The 24,139-nt window shown below is 39.4% G+C and overlaps 1 protein-coding gene across 2 annotated transcripts in view; it reads left to right on the top strand.

Moving 5' to 3' along the window:
- The window catches only part of LOC144977207 (lysosomal phospholipase A and acyltransferase-like), a 99,334-nt gene that overhangs the window by 6,100 nt on the left and 69,095 nt on the right, over nucleotides 1–24,139 (top strand). For both annotated transcript variants that reach the window (XR_013646277.1, XM_078922164.1), the window contains exon 4: nucleotides 1,801–1,957. Coding sequence is in view for 1 of the 2 variants with exons in the window: in XM_078922164.1 (XP_078778290.1) it covers nucleotides 1,801–1,957 (157 nt within the window). In the remaining variant the exon portion in view is untranslated. The remainder of the gene's footprint in view (nucleotides 1–1,800; nucleotides 1,958–24,139) is intronic.

Consider the following 24,139-nt stretch of genomic DNA (forward strand, 5'->3'; position numbering starts at 1 on the left):
ATCTTTAACAGACAGCAGGCTGTTTATTGTACATTTCTTTAATTTTTTCCGAAAGTCTAAAGTTTAATTTTTAAGGTACTATGCACTGGGACAGGATAGTTTGGCAACATTCAACATGTTGAACAGCTTCAGTTTTCAAAGGAAGTGTTTATGTGCACATAATTAGGTGCACACCAAACAAATATTTGCTGTACGCTTACAATCGAGAGTTCATGAAGCTACACTGTTGGGGATTGAGTGGGTCTATACAATTTTATGCATTTTAAAAATGAAAAATATATGCTTCAGGATTAAGTAGATCTGCATGAAATGCTTGCAAAATATGCAATTACTCAATTAAAAAAAATTCTCTTACCGTTTGACCATAAGTTGAAAGGTGGTGTTAGGAATTATAATGATATGGTGGTAGTGGTGTTAGGGATGATGATGTTGTGGTGGTGGTTGTACTTATGGTGGTAAGAATGATGCAGTGGTGGTGGTGGTTGTAGGAATGGTGGGAGGAGTAATAATATGATGTTGGCGGTTATGTGGGTCAAAGTTTGCTGGCGTACGACGGAAATGCCAGTGGCAATGCCGGTGAATGAGAATTTCTAGGACTGTCTTGCTGGTTAATTGATACTTTTGCCGGTGAGAGAGTTGATAGTTCACTCACATTTGCCACCATTACCATATCATCATTTAATGTATCACCGGCCATCACTTTACTACTACTACAAGTACTGCTACTACTACTACTACTACTACTACTACTACTACTACTACTACTACTACTACTACTACTACTACTACGCTGGATTGTTTCAGGTTTTTTGTATGGCATTCAACATTTCAAGCGAAATGACTGATGCTAACTTTGACCCATGAGTGGTTATTGTAGTAGCTGTGGTGGTAATTATAGTATTGGTGGGAGGAATAAGGATGTGGTAGTGGAGGCTGTATAGTGATGGTAGGGATGAGGATGTGTTGATGGTGGTAGGAATGATGATGTAATAATGGTGGTTGTAGTAGTAGTTGTGGGAGAAATGATTATGTGGTAGAAGTGGTTGAAGGAAAGATGTCGTGGTGGTAGGAATGATGTGGTCATGGCGGTGATTGTATAAACCCCCCCCCCCCCAAAAAAAAAAAATAGAGCATTTATATCGTGCTGTGTCCACTAAACGAGCTCAAAGCTCTTTACAAGGGATCACCAGCCAATGGCGGGAGACGATTACAAAGAACTGGCTTAATAAGATCAAAGAGAGAGGGAATGGAGATATCCCTTTCAAGCGCATAATGGACGGTGCCCCCGTTTTGAGCCGAGATAAGTCCCAGCAACCCTTGTGCGTAGATTCCCTGACTTCAGACAGAGATGCATATATATGAGATGGAAGTTGGTGTGGACGATTCAACCCCTTTAGGGGGCAGGGCATAGACTCCTCAAAACTGGGGGAGAAATTGTCAGGCTTTTCCGCCAGCAAGAGGAGACACTGTGTGGCAGCTAATCAGCTTCAGTCGAGAACCTGCCTAATGGAAAAATCGCTTCATCAGTGGGGACTTTCCACCTGTCCATTATATACCTGTTGTGGTAATGAGCCAGAAACCGCAGAGCATCTAGTTGAACGGTGTGTTTTGATGAAGCTTCTAGGCGGGTTTGTGGCAGTGCACAAGTGAGGTACAGACTTTGCTGATTGGGCCGATCGTCATAACATAGAAGTGTGAGCCACAGATTAATGAGTAGTCATCTTAGTATAATAATATATATCTTGTTGCTTGTATTCTTCTGTTTCAATAACTCAAACTAACTTGATTTTTTCATTTCAGTTCCAGGCGACGGTGGATCTCAGTTGGAAGTCAAGTTGAACAAAACTAAAGTACCCCACTATATCTGTGAAAAGCACACAGATACTTTTACTTCAATATGGTTGAATTTAGAGGAACTTCTTCCTGGTGTTCTCGACTGCTTTGTGGATAACATGAAGTAAGTTTTTCTGGAGTAGATTCTCAAATGATAATGTTGACAATAATGATATTAATAATAAAAATAATAATAATAATAATAATAATAATAATAATAATAATAATAATAATAATAATAATAATAATAATAATAATAATAATAATAATAATAATAATTGATCGCACTCTCTGAGTTTGAGTTAGTGTTGATTAAGCGGAGAAGCTAAAAATAGCATCTAAGCACCAGCTCTGATAATTTCTGCGGGCTTGGGACCATCATGTTTAAGATATAACCTCATTAGAAGGTAAGGTTTTTTTTTTTTTTGTTTCTTTTGTTTTACTGGAATAGTTATCATGAATCATCAGCATCATGTTTTTCACAATGTTCTTTTTTAAACACGACATTGTGTCGACCTTTCCATCTCGAGAACCAGCCATCTGATGGGGAGAAAGATGTGCCTTTAGTTGATGCCAGTTCAGTTGACTTTTGCTTAATTTGGTCTTCAGACAATCGAACGCCATGATTTAATTCCACATGACGAAGGCATTTTCAACGTCACCTTGCTTGCCATTTCTCTGTCGTTTATGTCCCAGATTTGATCCATTATTCGCTTAACTGCAACATCATCCTTGTTATTTTTAGCAAATGAAAGACTTGGTTTCTCAATACGCCATACTTTGTAGCTAGCTCGCTTTGCGTTTGCTTTGGAATTGATTCTGCAATTGCGATCAATTGGAAGTTTCTGTTGAAGAGTGAGATCTCTGCACTTTGGGGAGAGCTTGCTGTAATGATGGTAAATTGTGATGACACAATCTTTTATAAGTGGTGCAGTCTTTTTATTGTTTTTTTTTTTTCAGATAATGCAATTACCATATAAGGCCAAGACCGTTTAAGGCAATTCATTGGTTAAATTTTGATTTCTTTAAATCCATTTGTTGGCTTTTTTCATTAAACAATTATAATGACTCACTTTTGAGTATGTATCAATGTGGACAGGGTCTGTATGGATCAATCAAAAGTCTTTACTGTAATCCTTTCTTATTGTTCACGGCCCAGTAGAAGAAAACAATGTAAAAGTAGAGAATTGCAATCGAAGGGTCAGACAATGTAAACAAACACTCGGCATTGAGTGGACTGCGATCACATTTCACTTCTATTGATGCAGACAGCGATTGCTGAGTCAATTAACCCGTCGTGTCAGGTAATCCTTTGTTGTCAACAAGCATTGCTCTTCTGACATAGTAGGGGTCAGAGAGACAGTGGAATGGCAATAACAGGAAAGGTTATTACACATGATACAATATTAACGTGAGAAAATGGTCCATTGAGAAACAGATTTTCATTACTTTTTTGTGTTTATTTTTTCGATATTTTTCTCCATTCAAGATGGAATCAAGATGTAGTGATTAAGAAGAGCGATTATATAGAAAAAATTCAGTTTTTCGGGAATGTGTAGCATTTGAGTGGAGTGTGCGATTAAGCGGAGTGAACGGTAATAATATAATAATAATAAACTTGCAAAAGACTCCAGACAGGACCCAAGCAAAATCATGTCTTATAATAATAATATATACTTTATTCATCCAAAAAAAATGGAAATTTGTTTACAGACGTGGCATGCATAAAAAATATATAAACACAAAGTTGAGAATCTATGGCGACAATGTATACATATATATATGCAAATGCACAAAAATGTAAAAATATACAACCAAAGACACTGAGCGACATGTAAAGCAAAATTGATATAAGAATAAGAGGATGAAGAGATAGCAAGGTCATGGACTAGTTTAGAATCATGAGCAGCCAATACTGCCCCACCCTCAGGGAAATTCCACCCATAAATTCATATAATAATAACATTTTTTTCAAAACCAATTTTCAGAGAAAGTTTTGATTGGTAGCAGTTCTAACTTTCTTTTTTTTTTTTTTAAAATTCAAAGACAAACATATTTTATTTTGACAGTGTAAAATAGGCAAATGAAATTTATTTCAAAGGTCAATTTTCAAAATTTAGCTTCAGGCAATTTAATAATAATAATTATAATAATAATAATAATAATAATAATAATAATAATAATAATAATAATAATAATAATATAATAATAATAATGATATTTACTTTATTCATCCAAAAAATGGAAATTCGTTTACAGACGTGGCATGCATAAAAAATATATAAACACACAAAGTTGAGAATCTATGGCGACAATGTATACATATATATATATATATGCAAATGCACAAAAATGTAAAAATATACAACCAATAACCAATAGCAACACTTTATATATTAATTTGATAAATTGAGATAGGCCATACCTCTGGCCTTTAGTCCGAACTTGTGTGTGAATATTTAAAAGATAGTATTGAATTTAAATCACAGCTGCGTGTTAAAAATGTTTTAATCTAGAGGTAAGAATCGCTTTAGAGACAACAATTGAAAACGTATGGTACGAGATAAATTAATACTTGTTTATTTTTTCTGCTGAATACTCTAAAAGTATTTTAGTTACTTATTTTGTATTGTATTTTTCCAGTTAGAATGAATTTAAACGATTTTAAAAAATCAAGACACATAGAATATGGGCAAATATGCAAAGTCTTGGTTTATAAAACCTATAACTTCTTCTTCTTCTTCTTCTAGGTTCCATGCCTGGTCCAGGCTTCGGATACTGCATGAATTATCTCTCTCCATTCCTCCCTGTCTCTTGCTTTTTCAAACAGCTCTTGGATTGTTAGGTTGATGAAGCCCTTCAGTTGGTCTATGAGTGTTTTTCTTTGTCTCCCCCGGGCGCGTTTACCAGGTATTTTTCCACAACTTGCCAGGTATTCATTCTTATCTTTCCTTACTATGTGTCCGAAAAAGGATAGTTGTCGATCCACTATTAAGGGCATTAGTTTCCTTTGTTGGTATGTTTGTTTTAGCACTTCTTCGTTCGTTTTGTGTGCAGTATACGATATTCTCTGCATCCTTCTCAAGCACCACATTTCAAAAGCTTCAATGTTCTTTTGTGTTTCTGCATTTGTAGTCCAGCTTTCGCATCCGTATAACAAGATTGGCCACACGTAGCACTTCAAGACTCGGAATCTAATCCCGAACGACATCTGTTTGTTTTTCAAAATGTTTCCCAGGTCCATGAAGGCCTGTTTGGCTTGAGTTATTCTTGCTCGTATGTCTCGGTTACATCTTCCATCTGTTGTCACTATTGAACCTAGGTATTTAAAACTTTCTACGTTGGTAAGTTGCTCGCCGTGAATCGTTATATTGCAGGTGTTGTTGTTTTCGGGGTTTTTCTGTATTACCATGCATTCCGTTTTGGTGATATTCACTTCCATTCCCTTGGCTTCACTATCTACTACCACTTTGTCAACAATCTTTTGAAGTTGGATTTCTGATGTTGCAATGAGTACCGTATCGTCTGCGTATCTTATATTATTTATGTTGTGACCTCCTACTTTTATTCCCTCCATATTATTTATGCCCCTCATGATTGTTTCTTGGTATAGATTAAACAGATCTGGTGAGGCAACACACCCTTGACGGACTCCTTTCTTAATAGGAATGGAATTTCCTGTAGAGTTTCCGATTTTGATAGATGCCTGCTGGGTGTAGTATAATGTTTGCATGAGTCTGAGGTCTTTCTCATCAGCGCCAATGGAGTGCAGTTGTTTTAGTATTTCTTCGTGGCGTACTCTATCAAAAGCTTTTTTGTAGTCGACAAAACAGAGGTATAGTGGGGTCTGAACCTGTATAGCTCTTTCACTTAAAACACGGAGGAGGTATATTGCGTTCCTTGTCCCTCTGTCAGGTTGGAATCCATATTGTTCTTCTGCGATTTCGGGTTAATCTTATTCCTTAGCCTGTTGATAATTATACGCAACAGTATTTTGTTGATGTGGCTTGTTAAACTTATAGTTCTAAAATTTTCGCATCTGACTGCACCTGCTTTCTTTGGTATTGCTATGAAAATAGAGTTACAGAGATCTTCTGGAATTTTCCCAGTATTGTATATATTGTTGAATAATATGTGAAGTTCATCAATTGCTAGATCTCCTAGGCTTTTTAATACCTCTACAGATATTTCATCAGGGCCTGTTGCTTTACCATCCCTCATTCGTTCCATGGCATGTTCAATTTCACTTTTGGTGATGTTTGGTCCGCTTAATGGTTCTTTGAATTTCAGTGGTGGTTCATTTCTATTTGGATCATTGTACAGTTCGCCTATGTATTCTACCCATCGGCTTTCTATATGTTGTTCTTCAAATAGCAGTTCCCCTTGTTTGTTTTGGATACAACTTCTTTCCAAAAAGGAGTAGGGATGATCTTAGACCAAAAATCAACCAAATTTTACAAAGGGCACGTAGCAATCTCAGACAGAGTTTTGCTGGTTAAGCTAAGAGGACCTGTAGTTGACACCAATATTATCCAAGTTTATGCACCAACAGAAGAGGCGACAGATGCAGATATGACAGAGTTTTACCATTCACTAGACAAAGCAAAACGAATGTGTAAATCACAAGAAGTCCTTATGGTAATGGGGGACCTAAATGCTAAGATTGGCAGAGGCAGAGATGGTGACATAATCGGACCACATGGACTCAGAGACAGAAATGAACGAGGAAACATCTGGGCAGATTGGTGTAGAACAAATAAATTAATGATTTCAAACACCTGGTTTCAACAACACCCAAGAAGAACCTGGACATGGCAATCACCAGGGGACAGAGCAAGGAACCAGATAGACTTTATAGCAGTATCATCAAGATTCAGAAATGGCATATTAAATTGCAAAACCTATCCAGGCGCCGATGTAGACAGTGACCATGTCCCAGTTGTTTGTACAGTAAGGATAAAGTTTAAAGCTATTCAGAGAACAGCTGGTAGAAAACCTATAACATGTACAAGATAATCCTCAAAACAATGACATATTTATTAAAGTAGGTACCACAAGTAATGCCATTTTTGTGGCAGAACCCCCCCCCCCCCCCCCCCCCCCCCCCGATATATTTTGCGTCATGCGTCGAGAAAATGACTATTTTAAAACCGGGTCATTCAGCCATTAATACCTTGGCCATGAAAAAACGTGCAGAGCTAAATTTGGTATCATCGTAAAGAGGAAGGTTTCAGCTGTATTCCTACTTCATTTTCACAATAAAAAGTGTAAAATAAAGGAATAAAAATGCCGTTTTAAAACTTTACAGCATAGAAAAAAGACATTTTAATTGATATAAAATTTCAGTCGAGTTTGTCTCAAGGACAAACATCTTATCTCTATTTGTACCAAATCATAATATGAAGGTATCGTATTTTTGAGAAGGCCATCAAATTCTTGTTTTCAGCTTTGAGTATGATTGGAATCTTTACACCTCTTTGTAGTTTGTAACAGCACACAAATTGCCTTGAGAATGAGATCTCACATTATTGACAAAATAGAATAAAGTTCCGGAAAACCTCATGAATATTTTATTAAAGTAGCATCATTTTTGTTTTAGATAGTTTAAAACAAGAATAAACACGAAATATATTGTTGTTTTTTTTTTCTGTTTTCATTAACCTGTAGTTTTATTTTGATAAATGAAGTGTTGATTTTATCTGTTTGTCTATTGATGTCTATTTATTACTAAACAAAAGACGAGTGATAAATTTATACACACTTAATACGCATGGTGCCCATGTTGTTGCTCTGTCTACTATTGTAGATTTTAATAGTCGAAGATGGGACGCCGTTTTATTCCATGGGAATACCCCCTACTGGTAATTTATAAATAGTCAAAGGACACGCTAGGATTTGTCCTAGTGCGTTAGAAAATTGAAAAAGCATTGCCATTGTGTATTTTTCGGGAAAATGGTACTCGCAATTTAAAAATTGGAGAGAGAAAACAGACTTCGAAGTGCCACTTCGTTTTCTAAGTTTTTAAATTTTTTCTAATGCTTTCTTGATAGATTATGTATAGGAACAATAAAGTTATCATTGGCTAATGAAGCTGTATATGTGTGGAAGGTAAGGTAAATAATCATTCTTTGCGCCAATAAGACTGGATCAAAATGGATAATAGGGTGACCTGTATTTATTTTTTTTTAAATCGGGGAGCGAAGTATATTTAAGACGAGAGAAGAAGCAAATAAAGAGGTGAATGTTTTTTTTTTCCCTCAGTTATGGTTTTGGCGTGATTTGCAATACCTCAGTTTGTACAATACTAGCCTCTCAAGCAAAGGGATTCAATTAATAATAATAGGGTGACTCGTTCTTTAGAGTGTGGTGAAAAGCACTTTATTTTAGTCTGACATCATATCTAAAGGGTAGCGAGCAATTTTACTGTCCATTCAGTAAAATAAAAATCAGGATACAGTCATGTGACATAGACCAGGAGGCACTAAACGACCTTGGGGTGGTAGGGGGTTGAAGCCACAAAAGACACAAGGTGGACACAAGCGTATGATCCCGTATAAAAGGGAAGCGCTCTTATTCCAATGGATATATCGATACCCATAATAACATACAAAGAGACGATTTACATTGGAAAAATCATCCTCCATAAAAGGAATAACACATTTTACTGCACCCTCTCAGTTAAGGATCCCAGAGTAAGTCAAGGCAAAACCAAGCAATATAATTCCCAGACGAGTCCATAAAGTAAGTAAAAACAGGCGTAGGGGAAGTAAAGTCATGATGGATGATATGAGTTTCTTAAGAGGTTGATTTATGCTGATCTTATGCTGCTGGTTCAAACATTGTGCTTATCATTCATGATTTCATGTTGAATTTTTAGAAGGAAATTTTTGACTCGAACAAAAAGGTAGGATGAATTTTTAATTCAGCCAGTCCAGTTTCTCACAGTGTGTGATAAGTTTCGTCGATCTGCATTGTTTCACGGGATAATTAATCTGAATCTGATTGCATTTTGCTAGTAATTAAAGCTTTTTTCTGCCAATGTGCAAAAGTACGTATTTCCTGATGTTCACTTATTTATTTTGCAAAGATCATTTGAAGGAAATGTCTGAAAAAAAGTGGACCTCTTCCCTGGAGTACTTTCTACTCATTGACGTGGTTTACACGTCATTTTGTTTGATTATTATGTTCATTTATTATATGGAATATGCTATTTCATCATGCTGGAGGATAAAACATGTACTTTTGCAAGTGTTTTGGGGAAATTTCAATCGACTAGATTTTTGAAAAAATTTGTGTCTGGTTCAAATCTTATCTTTTATTTTTGTAGTAGTAGTAGTAGTAGTAGTAGTAGTAGTAGTAGTAGTAGTAGTAGTAGTAGTAGTAGTAGTAGTAGTAGTAGTATCGTATGGTTACATCTTCATATTGGAAGTCTCCAGCCAGTCTTTAAATTTGTCAATGCAGTTGAGAACTGCCTTGAAATCTCCCACTAATCTTGTCACAGGGCAGTATAGGATTATGTAATCTGCCGTCTCTGGCATTCCCTGAGAATGGGGACAGTTGGCTGACTCCCTCAGACAGTCCTGCCTTGTCCTGTCAGTAGTCGGCTTGAGACAACCCACTTTTTTCGATTGCCAATCCTGAAGCCTGGCATAAGTTCTGTTGGGTCTTTGATTAACCTACCTCACTTGGGAATGGTATTTATCCATTATTCCCTCCAATATCGAAGTTTTTTAGTTCTGTGGTAGAAGGGCTTTCTGGATTTGTGTCATGTTCTGGGAGTTTCATTTGTGATGGTTTTTTGAGGTAATTAGGGTTAGGTCTTTCAGTTTGTGGGCTAATTTTGGGGTTGCTTCTTCTCACCTGAGTTTTAATGGTGCGATTGCGCTTATAGCTGGCATGGCGTTTTTTTGTGTTTTTTTTTGTTGCAAAATTAAATCCGAAATTATGCAACCAAATTCCCAAATTTTGCAAGCGAAAAGCAACAAAATTTCCTAACGTTTTGTTAACAAATTGCAATTGATTTGAGTAAAAACTGACAATAAGTTCATGAAAGAGAAACGCGTTGTGGGCCTGAGTAATTAGTAGAGAAAGATTTTATAGACCCAATGAATATTCATATGGCCTTGCCCGAGAAAAAGCGTCCCTGCACATGCGCAATCACTTAAAAAGTGAACCTTGCAAAGCAATCATCGTGTTTTTAATTCTCTTGGATTAAAAATTAATTATCTACTTATATTGATGCAATAGTTATTGAAAATATATTATTTTGTGGTTAAATTATCATGTGATGATACGTGGATTATGATTTTGTTCTTAAATTACTAAGATATTTTGTGGATTGTTATCGATTTCATCGTGCGTGTTGTCGCGCTTACATTAATTAATTAAGACAATGGCGCCGGATGCCCCACTGACCCAGTTCCTTAACAGGACAGCGTGTAACAATGAAACCAGTCAAAGTAAAAATAATGACAATGACGATGGTGAAAATAGGAGTGATGTGTTTTCTAGTAAGGCTGAAGGTAGGAAGAAGGGCGAGCCTTCAAAAGTAAAGAAAAGTAAAAAAACCTGACAATGGTGGCGACGGCGAACTCTCAGAAATAAAACAACAGCTTAATAAGCTCATGGCGATCATTCCGGTTGTCACGGAATTGAAAAATGCTTACGATAAGGAGATGACAGAATGTGACTCTGAATACTAACTACGAAACAATTAACAATGTAAATGATGGACAAGAAGATGGTGAAGTGTCAGAAGCACAAACGTCATCATCAATTTCTTACTTAGATGTATCAGGTACAAAGAAAATTGAAGGCCCCTTAATTAATGATGACCTAGCAAGCGGAATTGATAATATCCTGTGCAATGGAATGCAAATGTCAGATAGGGACCAACTACTTCAAAAGTACATAAAACCTACAAATTGTGGCAGAATGGAGACTCTTATTTGTAATCCAGAAATTTTGAAGATGCCCCAAAAAGAAACTAGACAAACTGACTCGAGTATTAAAAAAATACAAACAACACTCCTGAAAAGTTTAAACGCCATGACTATGTGTTTCGAAAAACTGACTAAAATAGATATAGATTCAGTTTGTCAACAGGATATAGACTCCATCACTAACTCCTGTGCAAATTCCGTGGCGTTGTGGCGGATCACACAGCCTAGTTTTACATAGACGACAGAATTTTAAGTCTGAAGTCTAGTTTAAACTAGAATTCTCGTCATTATGTTCTGAGCAATATCTGTGCGAGGACTCTCTTTTTGGAAAACAGCAACAAAACTCGACAACAGGGTCGACGAAACAAACCATATTAGATATGAGTGAAGGAAACGATTTAGCTTTAGGTGGTCGGACAAGACATTTTATTCATAATTGGGAAAAAATCACAGAAGACAAAATAATCTTACAATGTGTCAAAGGCTGTAAAATCCAATTCATTTCTCCACCAATTCAAAATAAAATTCCCCATCAATTGAAATTTAATGCACAGGAAACCATAGCATTAAGGGCTCTAATTGGAGAATTATTGAAACAAGAACTAATTGAGGAGAGCACTGTTGAAGAGGGAGATTACATGAATAATATTTTCTTACGAGAGAAAAGATCGAATAACAACAAATACAGACCCATTCTTAATCTCAATGCTTGAATAAAAATGTTGTTAAATTTACTCACTTCAAGATTGAGGGATTAACTACGTGTCTTAATCTCATGCAACAAAATTGCTACATGACATGTATTGATATATCCAATGCTTTTCATAGCATCCCAATGCACCCCAATTTTACAAAATGCTTAAAATTTATTTTTGAGGGTCAAGTTTATGAATATATGGTTCTGCTTCAGGGGTTTCGAGATAGCCCAAGATTGTTTACCAAAAAACCTACGCAGAACTATTACATTTAGGTTTCATTCTAGATTCGACACTGATGAAAATAAGTTTAGGTGAGGATAAAAGAAATCATATCATCCAGATGTCAAAGAATGTGATAAGTAATACCTCCCTTACAGTAAGGGAATTAGCAAGATTAATTGGAGTCTTTGTGGCTAGTTTCCCAGCGATTGAATATGGTCCGCTTTATTAAAGAGAACTTGAAATGCTTAAAATTAAATCATTAGAGACAAATTATAATTTTAATCACTTTAGGAACCACTCTTAATGAAGAATGTGTACACGAAATACAATGGTGGATTAAAGAGGGAGTTTATAGTGGGAAAATGATTTCTCATTGTAATGCAGATGTCATTATTCAAACAGACGCATCTAGTTTTTGCATGGGGGGCAGTTTTCAATGATAGAAATGCACACGTCATGTGGACAGAAGAGTAATCCAAACTACTCATAAATGTTCTCGAAATCAAAGCAGGGTTGTTGGGTATTCAGTCCCTGTGTAATTTTAAGAATTGTCATATACAGATCCAAATGGATAATCAGACTGCCGTTTCATAGATTAATAATCTTGGGGGTACACACTCTATACTTGTTAACTATTATATTAAACAAATTATCTTGTGGTGTAAAGAAAGAGGTATCTGGTTGTCTGCTTGTCATATAGCTGGAAAATCAAATATAGCCGATTCACACAGTAGGAAAGTTAGAATTCATACAGAATGGACATTACACCCAGAAGTCTTTGATAGGTTATTTGAGAAATTTGGATGCCCTGAAATAGATCTGTTTGCTTCTCGTGCAAACAAACAATTACCTAGATATATGTCCTTCTATCCTGACCCTGAAGCCTGCGCCATTAACTCATTTCAACATAAATGGGATACTTACGGATAAATTTTCCCACCATTTAATCTTATCTCCAGGATTTTCAGGAAAATCCAAGAAGACCAAAGTACAAAGATATTGATGGTCGTGCCACGCTGGACAATAGCTCCTTGGTATCCAAAACTTATGGAAATGATGTGCCTTCCTCCTTTTTTTCTGAAGAAAGCCAAAAATTTGTTAATTTTACCATCAAACCACCCAGCAGTACACCCACTATACCCAAAACTCCAACTAATGGCATGTGTCTTATCAGGAAGAATTTCAAAAGACAAGGGTTGTCCCGACAAGTTGTCAAGACTTTGATGAAAGGCTGGAGACCAAATACTATTAAACAATATCATGTTTACCTTAAGAAATGGATTGAATTTTGTTCTGATAAACAGTGGGATGTCGAGGAATATAGTGTTTCACACTGTCTAGAATTTTTATTACACCTTTCTGAAAAAGGCCTTTGTTATAGTGCAGTTAATACTGCTCGTTCTGCATTATCTTGCATTTTCGACCAACCTTCCATCGGAGAAGATAACAAAATAAAACGGTTGCAGACCTGCCGTTCATACCGATTAATCGGTATCATACCGATTTGCAAGACCTTTTTTTTCGTATTTACCGATTTCCCGATTTACTTGCCGATCGTACCGATTTCACCAAGTGACCAAGGGCCCGCAGTCCATCTTTCGTTATTTGTCTTTCTCACAAATTAGTGGAACGACCACGGCGTACCCGTGTCCATTGATTTCGACTCTTTGTGAATGCACACCACAGATAGAAACACACACGGCGCGTTATTCGTTTTCTTTCTGTGAAGCGCAGCGAGCTGTACTGATATAACCACGCGTCCTGCTTCTGATCGTTCCAGTGCACATCTTAAATAAGTTAGTAGTCTGATTGCCAGATTGGCGTTGTGCGTGCCATTTTGGGTGTTGGGGAAAAATAAGGGGGGGGGGGGGGGGGGGGATAATTGGATAATTTTACGTCTCATACTGATTTTTTTCCCCAGATACTGATTTTTTTACAATGTCATACTGATTTCCTTTTTCGTGAAGTGGCAGGTCTGCGGTTGATGAGAAGTGTTTTCTTGGCTCACCCAAGCAAACCAAGATATACCAAAATTTGGGATTTCAATATTGTTAATTTTTTGTGTGTGGAAAAATGCTCACCCTGTAAGGAATTAACTTTACAAATGCTCACTTTCAAATTAGTCACATTATGTGCCTTAGTGACTGGACAAAGATGCCAAACCATTCACTCGTTAAATTTAGAAGAGTGTCATATTACATAAACTCGTGCCATCTTTCATGTTTCTAAATTATTGAAACATAATACCCCGAAAAATAAGGAAAATTCCATAGTATTACCGGGATACCCATCTTCAAAGCACACAGCACCAGGGCTGCGAGCACTTCAGCTATTACTAAAGATGTAGATATTTCTGTCATACTTCAGGCAGCAGCATGGTCTGGTCAGAAGACGTTTGCTAAATTCTACAATAAACCAATTGTAAAAGATGATGGAACTGCGTTTGGGAAAGCAGTGTTACTGAAAGCACATTGGTGTGAGTAATTTATCCTTATTATGAACATAATTATCAGTGTCTGGATTTAACAACAGGCTGATAATGAAAACATCAATGACCAACTACAGTAATTTTTACTGAAATCATAATTTGGCACCTTGTTACTCAGTGTCTGGCTGAATCACAGACTGAGTTATACTTCATACCTCATTGATAATCTATACAGTGTCTGGCTTAGGACACAGGCTGCAAATAGATTAAACATGTTTACCCAGTGTCTGAATTTAGTCACAGAGTTATGAATGTATATCATAACTATCTATGCAGTGTCTGGCTTAGGACACAGGCTGCAAATAGATTAAACATGTTTACCCAGTGCCTGAATTTAATCACAGAGTTATGAATGTATATCATAAATATCTATGCAGTGTCTGGCTTAGGACACAGGCTGCAATAGATTAAAAAACTGGTTACATACTGAATGAAAGTAGTTCATGGAACCTCATGGCTTAGAACACAGTTCCTTTTTACATAGGTTTAAGCGTTTTAATATTGCATAATGGAAGAATATGCTTATAATTGTGTATGCCCATTCATATATGGGATCCCTACAATAGCTGTTACGGCTTTAAAGTCTCGGGCAAGGCCATATGAATATTCATTGGGTCTATAAAATTAGAAAATTAAACGAGACTTACCTATAAGTTGAAGTTTGATTGGGATTTTATAGACCCAAGAATATTCTAAGGCCATGACCGCCCTTCCCTTTTTCTCCCACCCCATGAATATATACATCTTTTTGCAAAATTGAAAATCAATTTGGGGTCCTTTTATTAGCTATTGTAGTCTATTAGCTTTAAATAGTGATTGCGCATGTGCAGGGACACTTTCTCTCGGTCAAGGCCTAAGAATATTCTTGGGTCTATAAGATTCCACTCAAACTTCAACTTACAGGTAAATCTCGTTTAATTTTCTAATTAACTAAAAATGATCGTTACTAAAAGCTAATAAGATTTTTAAAAATCCTCCCCAACAAAGCTATTGCAGGCATGCTTACCCTCAATCTCAAATTTCAGGAACATTCTATGGATAAAACCTCACATTCCAGGAACTATACCAGTGTCCATATCACATCATCCTACGTTCAATTCCAACTTACGTCCACCTCCCATAGTCCTGGGTTCACTCCCCAGTGGTGTCCATCTCCCATAGCCTCAGGTCTACTCCCCACTGGAGTCCATATCCTATGGTTCCACGATCACTCCTCATTCGTGGCTGCCTCTCATAGCCGAAGGTTCATTTCCCACTGGTGTTCAGCTCCCATAATCCCGGGTTCATTCCTTACTAGTGTCCACCTCCCATAGTTCCAGGTTCACTCCCCACTGGAATCCATATCTTGTGGTTCCATAATCACTCCCGGTGATGTCCATAGTCCCAGATTCACTCTCGTGTCCTTATTCCAAAGTTACACGTTTAGTCTTCTCATCTTACAGTCCTGGCTTCACTCTCCACTGGTTTCAACATCCCATGGTCCCAGGTTTACTCCTCACTTGTGTATCTATCACATTCACTCCCTACTAATGTCCACCTTACATAGTTCGGGTTCACTCCCTGCTGCAACCCACCTCACATTGTTCTGGGTATCTATCTAAAAAAGTGGGTACATTTCTCTCTTGTCCACTCCCAAATTGTGTCTACATCTTACAGTCCCCAGTTCACTCCTCACCGATGTCACTAGCCCATAGTCCCAGGTTTACCCCCCACTGATTTTCACATCCCAAAGTCCTGGGTTTACTCTCCATTGTTTATTATATAGACATGGGGTGCACCCAGGTTCACTTCCCACTTGTGTATACATTCCGTCTTGTCCTCGAGTTGATTTCCCACTACTATCTACAACCCAGGGTTATAAGGTTTCCTCCCCTCTAAATATTGACCACCCACTATCCTGGGTATAATCTCCACGGATCTCCATCTCCAATGGTCCCTGGTTCAATCCCTGGGTCATTCCGTACTTAACTTCGATTTGTTTTATTTAAATAACACGAGGCCTCTTTATCGGCTGATCAGGAAAAAAAAGCAATCCATTACAGTACAGCAGTTAGAAAATTGCCTATTGTGATTTTGGAACTTTTTTTTTTGGTAGTGATTTTGCTGTGAAAAAGTTGCTGTGAAATATTTCCCTTGTTACAGTGCAAAAGATCCCTTCCAAAAAGAATAGGCTTGCACAGCTGACGGAAATTACTCTCACAGTTATAAAATCTCTGCAAGCGATGAAAAAAAAACACAAAAAAACAACAAACGGACATGCCAGTTATAGTTGGGAACCAGGCTGTTGGTGTTGATTTGAGGCATCCCGTTATAATGCACATGGATTCTCAGAGTTTGATGTCGAGAATTTTCATATGGAGTCTGTTTGTACAAATAGGGGCACAGTATTCCCCGGTGCTATATAGCAGAGTTCTAATGCTGACGTTCTTAGACTTCTTGTGTTGCTCCCCAGGTGATCTAAGCAGGCAGTTTCTTTTTGCAATTTGTTCTTTATCTTTCTAGTTTTGCTTTTCTCCCCTCGTAGAATAACCTGGAATTTTCTTGGTCTGATCATGCCTGAGAGCAGTTTAAGTTTTCTTGCACGGTATTATCCTGGCCAATTTCAACATTAATCCTCCAGTCCAGATTGTATCGCAGGCTGCAGAGAGGTCGACTCATCTTCAGTTTATTTTCAAGTCCCTATTCTACAAAGGATGCAAGTGTCAAAACTTGTTCAGTTGTTCCTCGTTGTGGTCTAAAACCTGCCTGCTGCACTGGTACAGTGAAACCTCCCGATAACGACACCTCCGAATAACGACAACCTCCTGATAACGACATTGACCCCAGGTCCCGATTTTTTTTCTATTTAAGATCAGTAAAAAAAAACCCTCCAAATAACGACGCACTTTTTGATAAAACCTCCGAATAACGACATCATTTTCGGCAGTTTTCGTAGATATCTGATACTAAAAATACCGAGTATGGGTACTCAATGTTTATAAAAACGATTCCTGCTTGAACCAATGAGAACGCAGCATTTGAAACCAATGAGAACGAAGCTTTTACCACCATTAGGTCCAGTGAGAATACGAGTTTCGCCAACCAATGAGAGAGCAAGTTAACCGACCAATGAGTATGGCCGTTGCCGGATACTTAAGTGCGGGCGTTAACGACTGCATGGCATTATCGCTGTCGCTGATCTTCAACCACTGACTGCTAAGATTTCTTCTACAACTACCACTCCAGCCAAGAAAAGGAAAATACTCACCATTGATGAAAAGATCAAGATCTTGGAAGCTGTTGACAATAATACAACGAAAAAGAAAGACATCGCGGCCAAGTATGGAATACCTCACAACAGTCTCTCTACGATAATAAAAAACAGAGAAAAGATAATGAATACCACTATCACAGAACCACAGATGAAGAAACCACGCACGGCAACAAATGCATCAATTGACGAAACTGTTCTGACCTGGTTCAAGATGACACGAGCCACCAATGCGCCGACATCAGGACCAATAATATGCGAACAGGCAAAGCTGTTTGCCACCAAGCTCAACGTCCCAAATTTCCAAGCAAGCAATGGGTGGTTACAGAAGTTTAAACAACGACACAGCATTGTGTTTAGAGTAGCCAGTGGAGAGTTGGCTTCAGTCGACACAGATATTGTGGCCAATTGGACTCAGTCAACCCTGTCGAAGATCTTGGATGAATATGCACCCGAAGATATATTCAATGCGGATGAGACGGGGCTGTTTTACAGATGCCTCCCAAACAAGACTCATACCTTCCGAGGTGAAGCATGTCATGGTGGGAAGCAGTCAAAAGACCGCATGACAATCCTCGTCGCAGCCAATGCAACAGGAACAGAGAAGCTACCGCTGTTTGTCATTGGGAAGTCGGCGAATCCGCGCTGTTTTAAGAACGTGAAGTCGCTGCCTGTGGAGTATACTGCCAACAAGAAAGCCTGGATGACAGCATCAATCTTTGAACAGTGGGTTCGAAAGCTTGACAGAAAGTACCTGCTGCAAGGACGTTCCATTGTTTTGGTGATAGACAACTGCCCTGCACACCCCAAGATACAAGACCTGAAGGCCATCCGGCTAGAGTTCCTGCCCCCCAACACCACAAAGCCACACCCAGCCATGTGACCAGGGCATCATTAACGCGTTTAAACACCGTTATCGGAGCAGAATCGTACGCCGTTATCTGGATCATATTGAAGCCAGCCCTGTCTCAACATTCAAGATTTCCGTCCTGGATTCCTTGTACCACATGTCGTGGGCTTGGCACATGGTTACCCCTCAAACTGTGGCCAACTGCTTCAAACACGCTGGTTTCTACAAGGACAGTACCGATGTTCCAATTCCAGACCCGGTGGCTGATGAGTTGTCTGCCATGTTTGAGCGCATAGATGACGTCGAGGTTACCCCGAAGAATACGTCAACATTGACAAGGACTTGGCATCCACTTTTGAAGTGTCGGTTGATTCCATTGTCACAGATATTCTTGAGTCAAAGACACCAACAACAAAAAATCAAGACGATGATGATCTTGACGGCGATGCTCCCTCCCTGTTGTGACGGTCAGTGAAGCGGTTATGGCGCTAACAACTCTCAGAACTTTTGCCATGCAACATGACAGCGGTGCGCAATTATTCGACATGCTCATCCCAATGGAGGACAACGTGTCTGCTATCATTTCCAGCGCCAAACATCAAACAGTGATAGAGGATTATTTCAAGCCAAACAAGTCTTGATGTTCATAACAAGGATTGAGATAAACAAAAACAAAAAAAAAAAAAAAAAAAAAAAAAAAAAACAACAAAAAAAAAAAACAAAAAAAAAAAAAACAAACAAAACAAACATTTTTAATGCGGCCATGTGTTCCGTTGAATTCAAACAGCTGTTCATATGCCGGTCCCCAACCCGGATAAACTGCAGAGGGAAAATGGGTTAATAAAAACTGGTCCCGCAGGCCTTACCACGCCCACTTTGTCCGCCATCTTGGAAACCTCGAAATAACGACACCTCCCGATAACGACATAAAATTTCGGTCCCGTGGCATGTCGGTATCGGGAGGTTTCACTGTATTCATTTGTCTAAAAAGGGGGTGATTGTTGTAAGAAGGAAGGAATCTTTCTAGTAATTTGTATTGGCAGCATAGTAGTGATATTGTTCTGTAGCTGGTTTGCCTGGTTTCAGGACGGCAATGATCTTTCCATGTTTCCATAATAGGATTCAATAGTCGTAACACTTCCTTCCTAATGACGCATGGTAACTTAGTAACACTGGCTCTAAACTATCGGAACAATGGCGGACGCCCGTATGAAATATTTCTCCGGCGAGCATAAAAGCGTATCCAGAGGGAAAAAACCATAAATTTGATCATGTTTCAACTTTTACACATTCTGATCACAAGACATATGAAAAGTTCTAGTCAGCATGAAGAATAAAAAGCAATGATTTTCTTTGTTTAGAACCAAGATGGCCACCGTTGCCGGGCGGCGTGACATCAGACTACTGAATCCAATTGTGGATAGTTACTCTTGTCCATGATATCTGTAACTAAGATGAGTGAGCATATCTGGATAGATCCCATCTATACCTGCATATTTTTTTTAGCGCTTCTTTCATTTGGTGAAACTGGAATTGAGAGGAGGTTGTGATTTTAATATTCGCTGGTATTCTTTTCTAACATTATTCTCATAGTTGTGGTTTGGTATGTGCTTTCCTCTTTGATTTATTTCTTTGGCTGTCGTTTCCAGTCCTATTGATGATGCTGCTCTTATTTGGGATAACTCAGGATTGAGTTTTTTTTATTGTTGGCGGCTCGAGTGACTCGGGTCAAATTTTTCTACCACCTCAATCCACCTTTCTTTTCGGTTTTCACGCAGAGACTGTAACAGTTCCTCCGCTATATTTTCCAGGCCTGTAAATCTTCCGTCTTTTGTCGGATTTCCGACAGTACGATTTTGCTCTATAAGTGCTAAAAAAATAACAAATACAAGATAATAGTAAAAATAAAATTCGTAACGCCAAAGAATAGAACCAATAAAAAAGAAAATATAAGACTTTTATTTCGTTCCTCGAAAAAATTAGATTTTATTCCGTTTCAAATGCCGACTTAAAAAAACAAAACAAAAAAAACTTTTTATTTGACGCATCAAAGACAAAACAAAACTAGGCCATCTATCAGTTAGCTATAATATTATTATGCCACCTACACACTCCGCTAGACGTTTATGTATTCACTGCTTGGCTACTGTGCCACAGCCAGCGAGAGAGAGGTCGCGAAGTTCGCGTGATTCGTCTTCACACACACATAGTCAGTAAATAACGCACACACAGAAGTGTGTTGAACCGGACCGGAAGGTTTCTCTCTATTTGGCCCCATGTGGTCTCCGGGGTCCCTCAACTGAGAGGGAAAAGAATTGAGCCACCGTAAGCTCATGCGTGTCGTAGAAGGCGACTAAAAGAGCCATTCTGGTTTGGTGGTAACCAACGAAAAACCACCCGACTGGTGAGAGAAACATGGAGAGACACAGTGGCTCCACAGACCCCCATACCCCAGCCCTTTTTATGAGAATGGCTTCATTCACCCATTTTGCTATTTTTCTTGTCCTGGCAATCATCCCCAAACTTTTTCTCCCCCAAATCCCAAGAACGTAGTATATAAAAGATGTATTGAGGAATGACGGTTTCAGTATAAAGAGAGCAAGGGAAGGCGATGGCATAGCACAAATCCCACCCCCTTTTACCATATTTGAGCTATGATTTCCATTCCATACCCCATTTCCCCAATGATTCCAAATTTCCCTTCCTTATCAAAATTGAGTTGCCACGACAGAGAGAGAGAGAGAGAACCGAGGAAAACAAGCCTTCTTAACTGTCTTCTATCCCCCAGTATCTCTATACCCTGTACCGTTGAAATAGGTTCAACGAGGAGATATTCCTTTCCAAATCCTGCACAGCAGGCACCTTTCTGCTGAGGGTGCGCAGTTCCGAGAGGAACCCGATAAGAAGGAGCTATTGATCCTCGAGGCTGAGGGGGGTTCACCTTGCGAGGTGTTTCTACCCCAACACTCCTCTTTGGCTTGACGCTTCTCTAAAGACGGGTGGGTAGCCTACCTTGTAGATGGCCCGAGCTACCCAACGCAGAGATGCCAAATCTATTTTTTGGCACTCCCCTCCATTTAGGCAAAGAGATTGGAAGGACTAGATTTAAAACCATATCTAGTTCCTGTCCCCCATGAAATTTCTTTTTAATCATGGTTTGTCATCTCTGAATCAGCAGTCAGTCTTTGTGCAACGCAAAGATTAGGGTCAATCCGAGAGAAAGGCCTGGAGGCGGGACGTCCCCCAACTCCACCCCTTGAGTCCTTTTTTTTTTTTTCCCCAAGGACCATACAAGAGGAGGCCAGACTTGAGGAGGCCAGACTTGAGGAGTATAGCTTCGGTGAGTGCCTTACCCCCCCAAGTGTGGGACTGAGCCGTGCTAGTGGGCACAATATAGCCGGGTTGAATAAAAACTTATAAATATCATGGCCAAAAATAGCAAAAACTCTCCCCTTAAAGCCCCACCCCAGACAGGTAAAAAAAGAAAGATAACTGCCCCGATGACTCTTGATGACTTACCAGGAATGGCAACCCCAAAATTCTCGCCGTTCCTGGTAATTCAACCGAATGAGGAAAACATAAAACTGAACACTTTGAGTATCTTCACCATCAGCAAGGCACTCAAAGCAAATGGCGCCGGTACACCAAAGGCAGTGAACAGGAACAACTCTGGCACTTTAATGATACAAGTGCAGGGTCGACAAGAGAGTGAGAACCTCTTGAAATGTACCAGATTCTCTGACATCCCAGTCACCGTTGAGGCTCACAGGAGCCTCAATAGGTCAAAAGGTGTCATAATAGCAGAGATCTGGTAGGCTGTTCGGAGCAGGAGATGGTTGAGGAACTGGAGGGTGTTGTCGAAGCTCGGCGGGTTAGCATCCGCCGCGGCGACAACACAATCCAGACCAACACCTGGATCCTGACTTTTGACAGCCCGAGACCCCCGTCGAGAATAAGAATTGAATACCTCGACTTGGAGGTTCGGCCTTACGTCCCGAACCCCATGAGATGTTTTAACTGCCACCGGTACGGCCATACAGTGCAACCCCGATGTAACGACATCCGTTATAGCGACATTCCCTGTATAACGACATGGTACTCAGGTCCCATTTTATTTTACTATATATCATTAGTAATAAAAACCCCTCTATAGCGACGTACATTTCAGCAAAACCCCTGTATAACGACATTTCTGGTCCGACAAACCTTGAAGGTGTTTGTCTACCATGAAATTGTTCGTAACTATTACAAGTGGTATCTTCCATTCTATGTAATCAAAAACAAAAAAATGAAAAAAGACAAACAAAAAAACAAAAATTTTTTTTTTTTTATTTGGCCATGTATGCGTATGATGAATACAATACATGCCGGTCCCAAGCCCGGATAAACTACAGAGGGAAAATGAAAAAGTATACATTCACTACACAAGACCAAAAACACCTCCTAATATACACACATAGGAAACCTCTCTGTAACGACATCCCTCTATAACGACACGTTTTCCCGGTCCTGACGATGTCGTTATATCGAGGTTGCACTGTACTAAAACAAACTGCCGCCGTAAAGCTACATGCCCCCGCTGCGGCAAAGAAGACCACAATGAGGAAAACTGCAAAGTGGACCCTTGTTGTCTGAACTGCCAAGGCAAGCATGCAGCACATTCGAAAGATTGTCCTAAGTGCAAGAAGAAAAGGCAATCTTGACATACAGAGCCACTTACGGCGGTACGTTTGCTCAGGCAAAAGCAGTGATCTGCCCCCCTCGGCAGGTCGCTGCTTCTGCCAAGAGCTATGCAGAAGTTGCCAGGGCTGCTGGTAATAACCAAAACAGCCATGGCAAAATCGCACAGACTAGAAAAGACAGTCCTCAAAAGAAAAAGCCATCAAGACCTAAAAACAAGGTCCCAAATGTGTCAAAAAATCTTTTTGACACATTGGAGGTTCAAGATGTGGAACCTGCAGCCCCCTCCACATCCACCTCCAAGGCCACCTCCACCCCCCCCCCCTCCTTCCCCAAACAAAAAAATTCTCCCCCTCATGGGCGTGGATGTTGGACCCACCCCCCATCTCCACTCCCTTGAGCCCTCTCTGTCCCCCCAAAAACAAAACTCCACCCCTTCCCAGAATATGGAGCCACCAACACCAGTCGGGGGATCCACAAATCCCCCTGAGGGGCCTCAAAGCCCCAAAAAATCTAAGAACTCAGAGAGACCTAAAAATCCCAAGGGTTCAAAAAAACTCAGCCCTAAAAAAACCGAGAGGCCCTCCACAGGGCCTCCTTCTCCTATGGAAGTCTCTCCTCCTAGGAGAATAAAAGTAAAAGGGTTGAAGGCAGGCATACTGCCTAACCTCCCCACAAAAAATTAGGACACCTAGTCAGACAAGATTAATTTCCTGGAACATCAGAGGGATCAGACCAAATAGAACAGAATTGGACCTCCTCCTCCAGAGGAATCCTGATGTAGTCTGTCTGCAGGAAACAAAATTACCAGCAGACGACTACACAGTAAAAGGATATACGGCCAATCATCTGATTCACTCTGATGGCCAGATAGCGTGTGGGGGAGTTTCAATTCTCACTAAGAAGAGCACCCCCACCGCTTGATACCAATAAAAACAAATCTACAGGCAATAGCAGTGAGAGTGACATTGCACAGACCAATCACCATTTGCTCTGTGTACATCCCACCAGATCATCGCCTCCAGTCTGCCGAGCTAGAGGGAGTTCTAAACCAACTCCCCCCTCCCTATGTGATAATGGGAGATTTCAATGCTCACAGTCCTCTCTGGGGAAACACAGACACAAACCAGAGGGGAAAGGCAGTGGAGGCATTCATAATGAAAATGGATGTATACT

Source organism: Berghia stephanieae, chromosome 7, assembly GCF_034508935.2.
Source record: "Berghia stephanieae isolate SIO BIC M18660-M18661 chromosome 7, UCSD_Bste_1.3, whole genome shotgun sequence".
Classification (NCBI taxonomy): domain Eukaryota; kingdom Metazoa; phylum Mollusca; class Gastropoda; order Nudibranchia; family Aeolidiidae; genus Berghia; species Berghia stephanieae.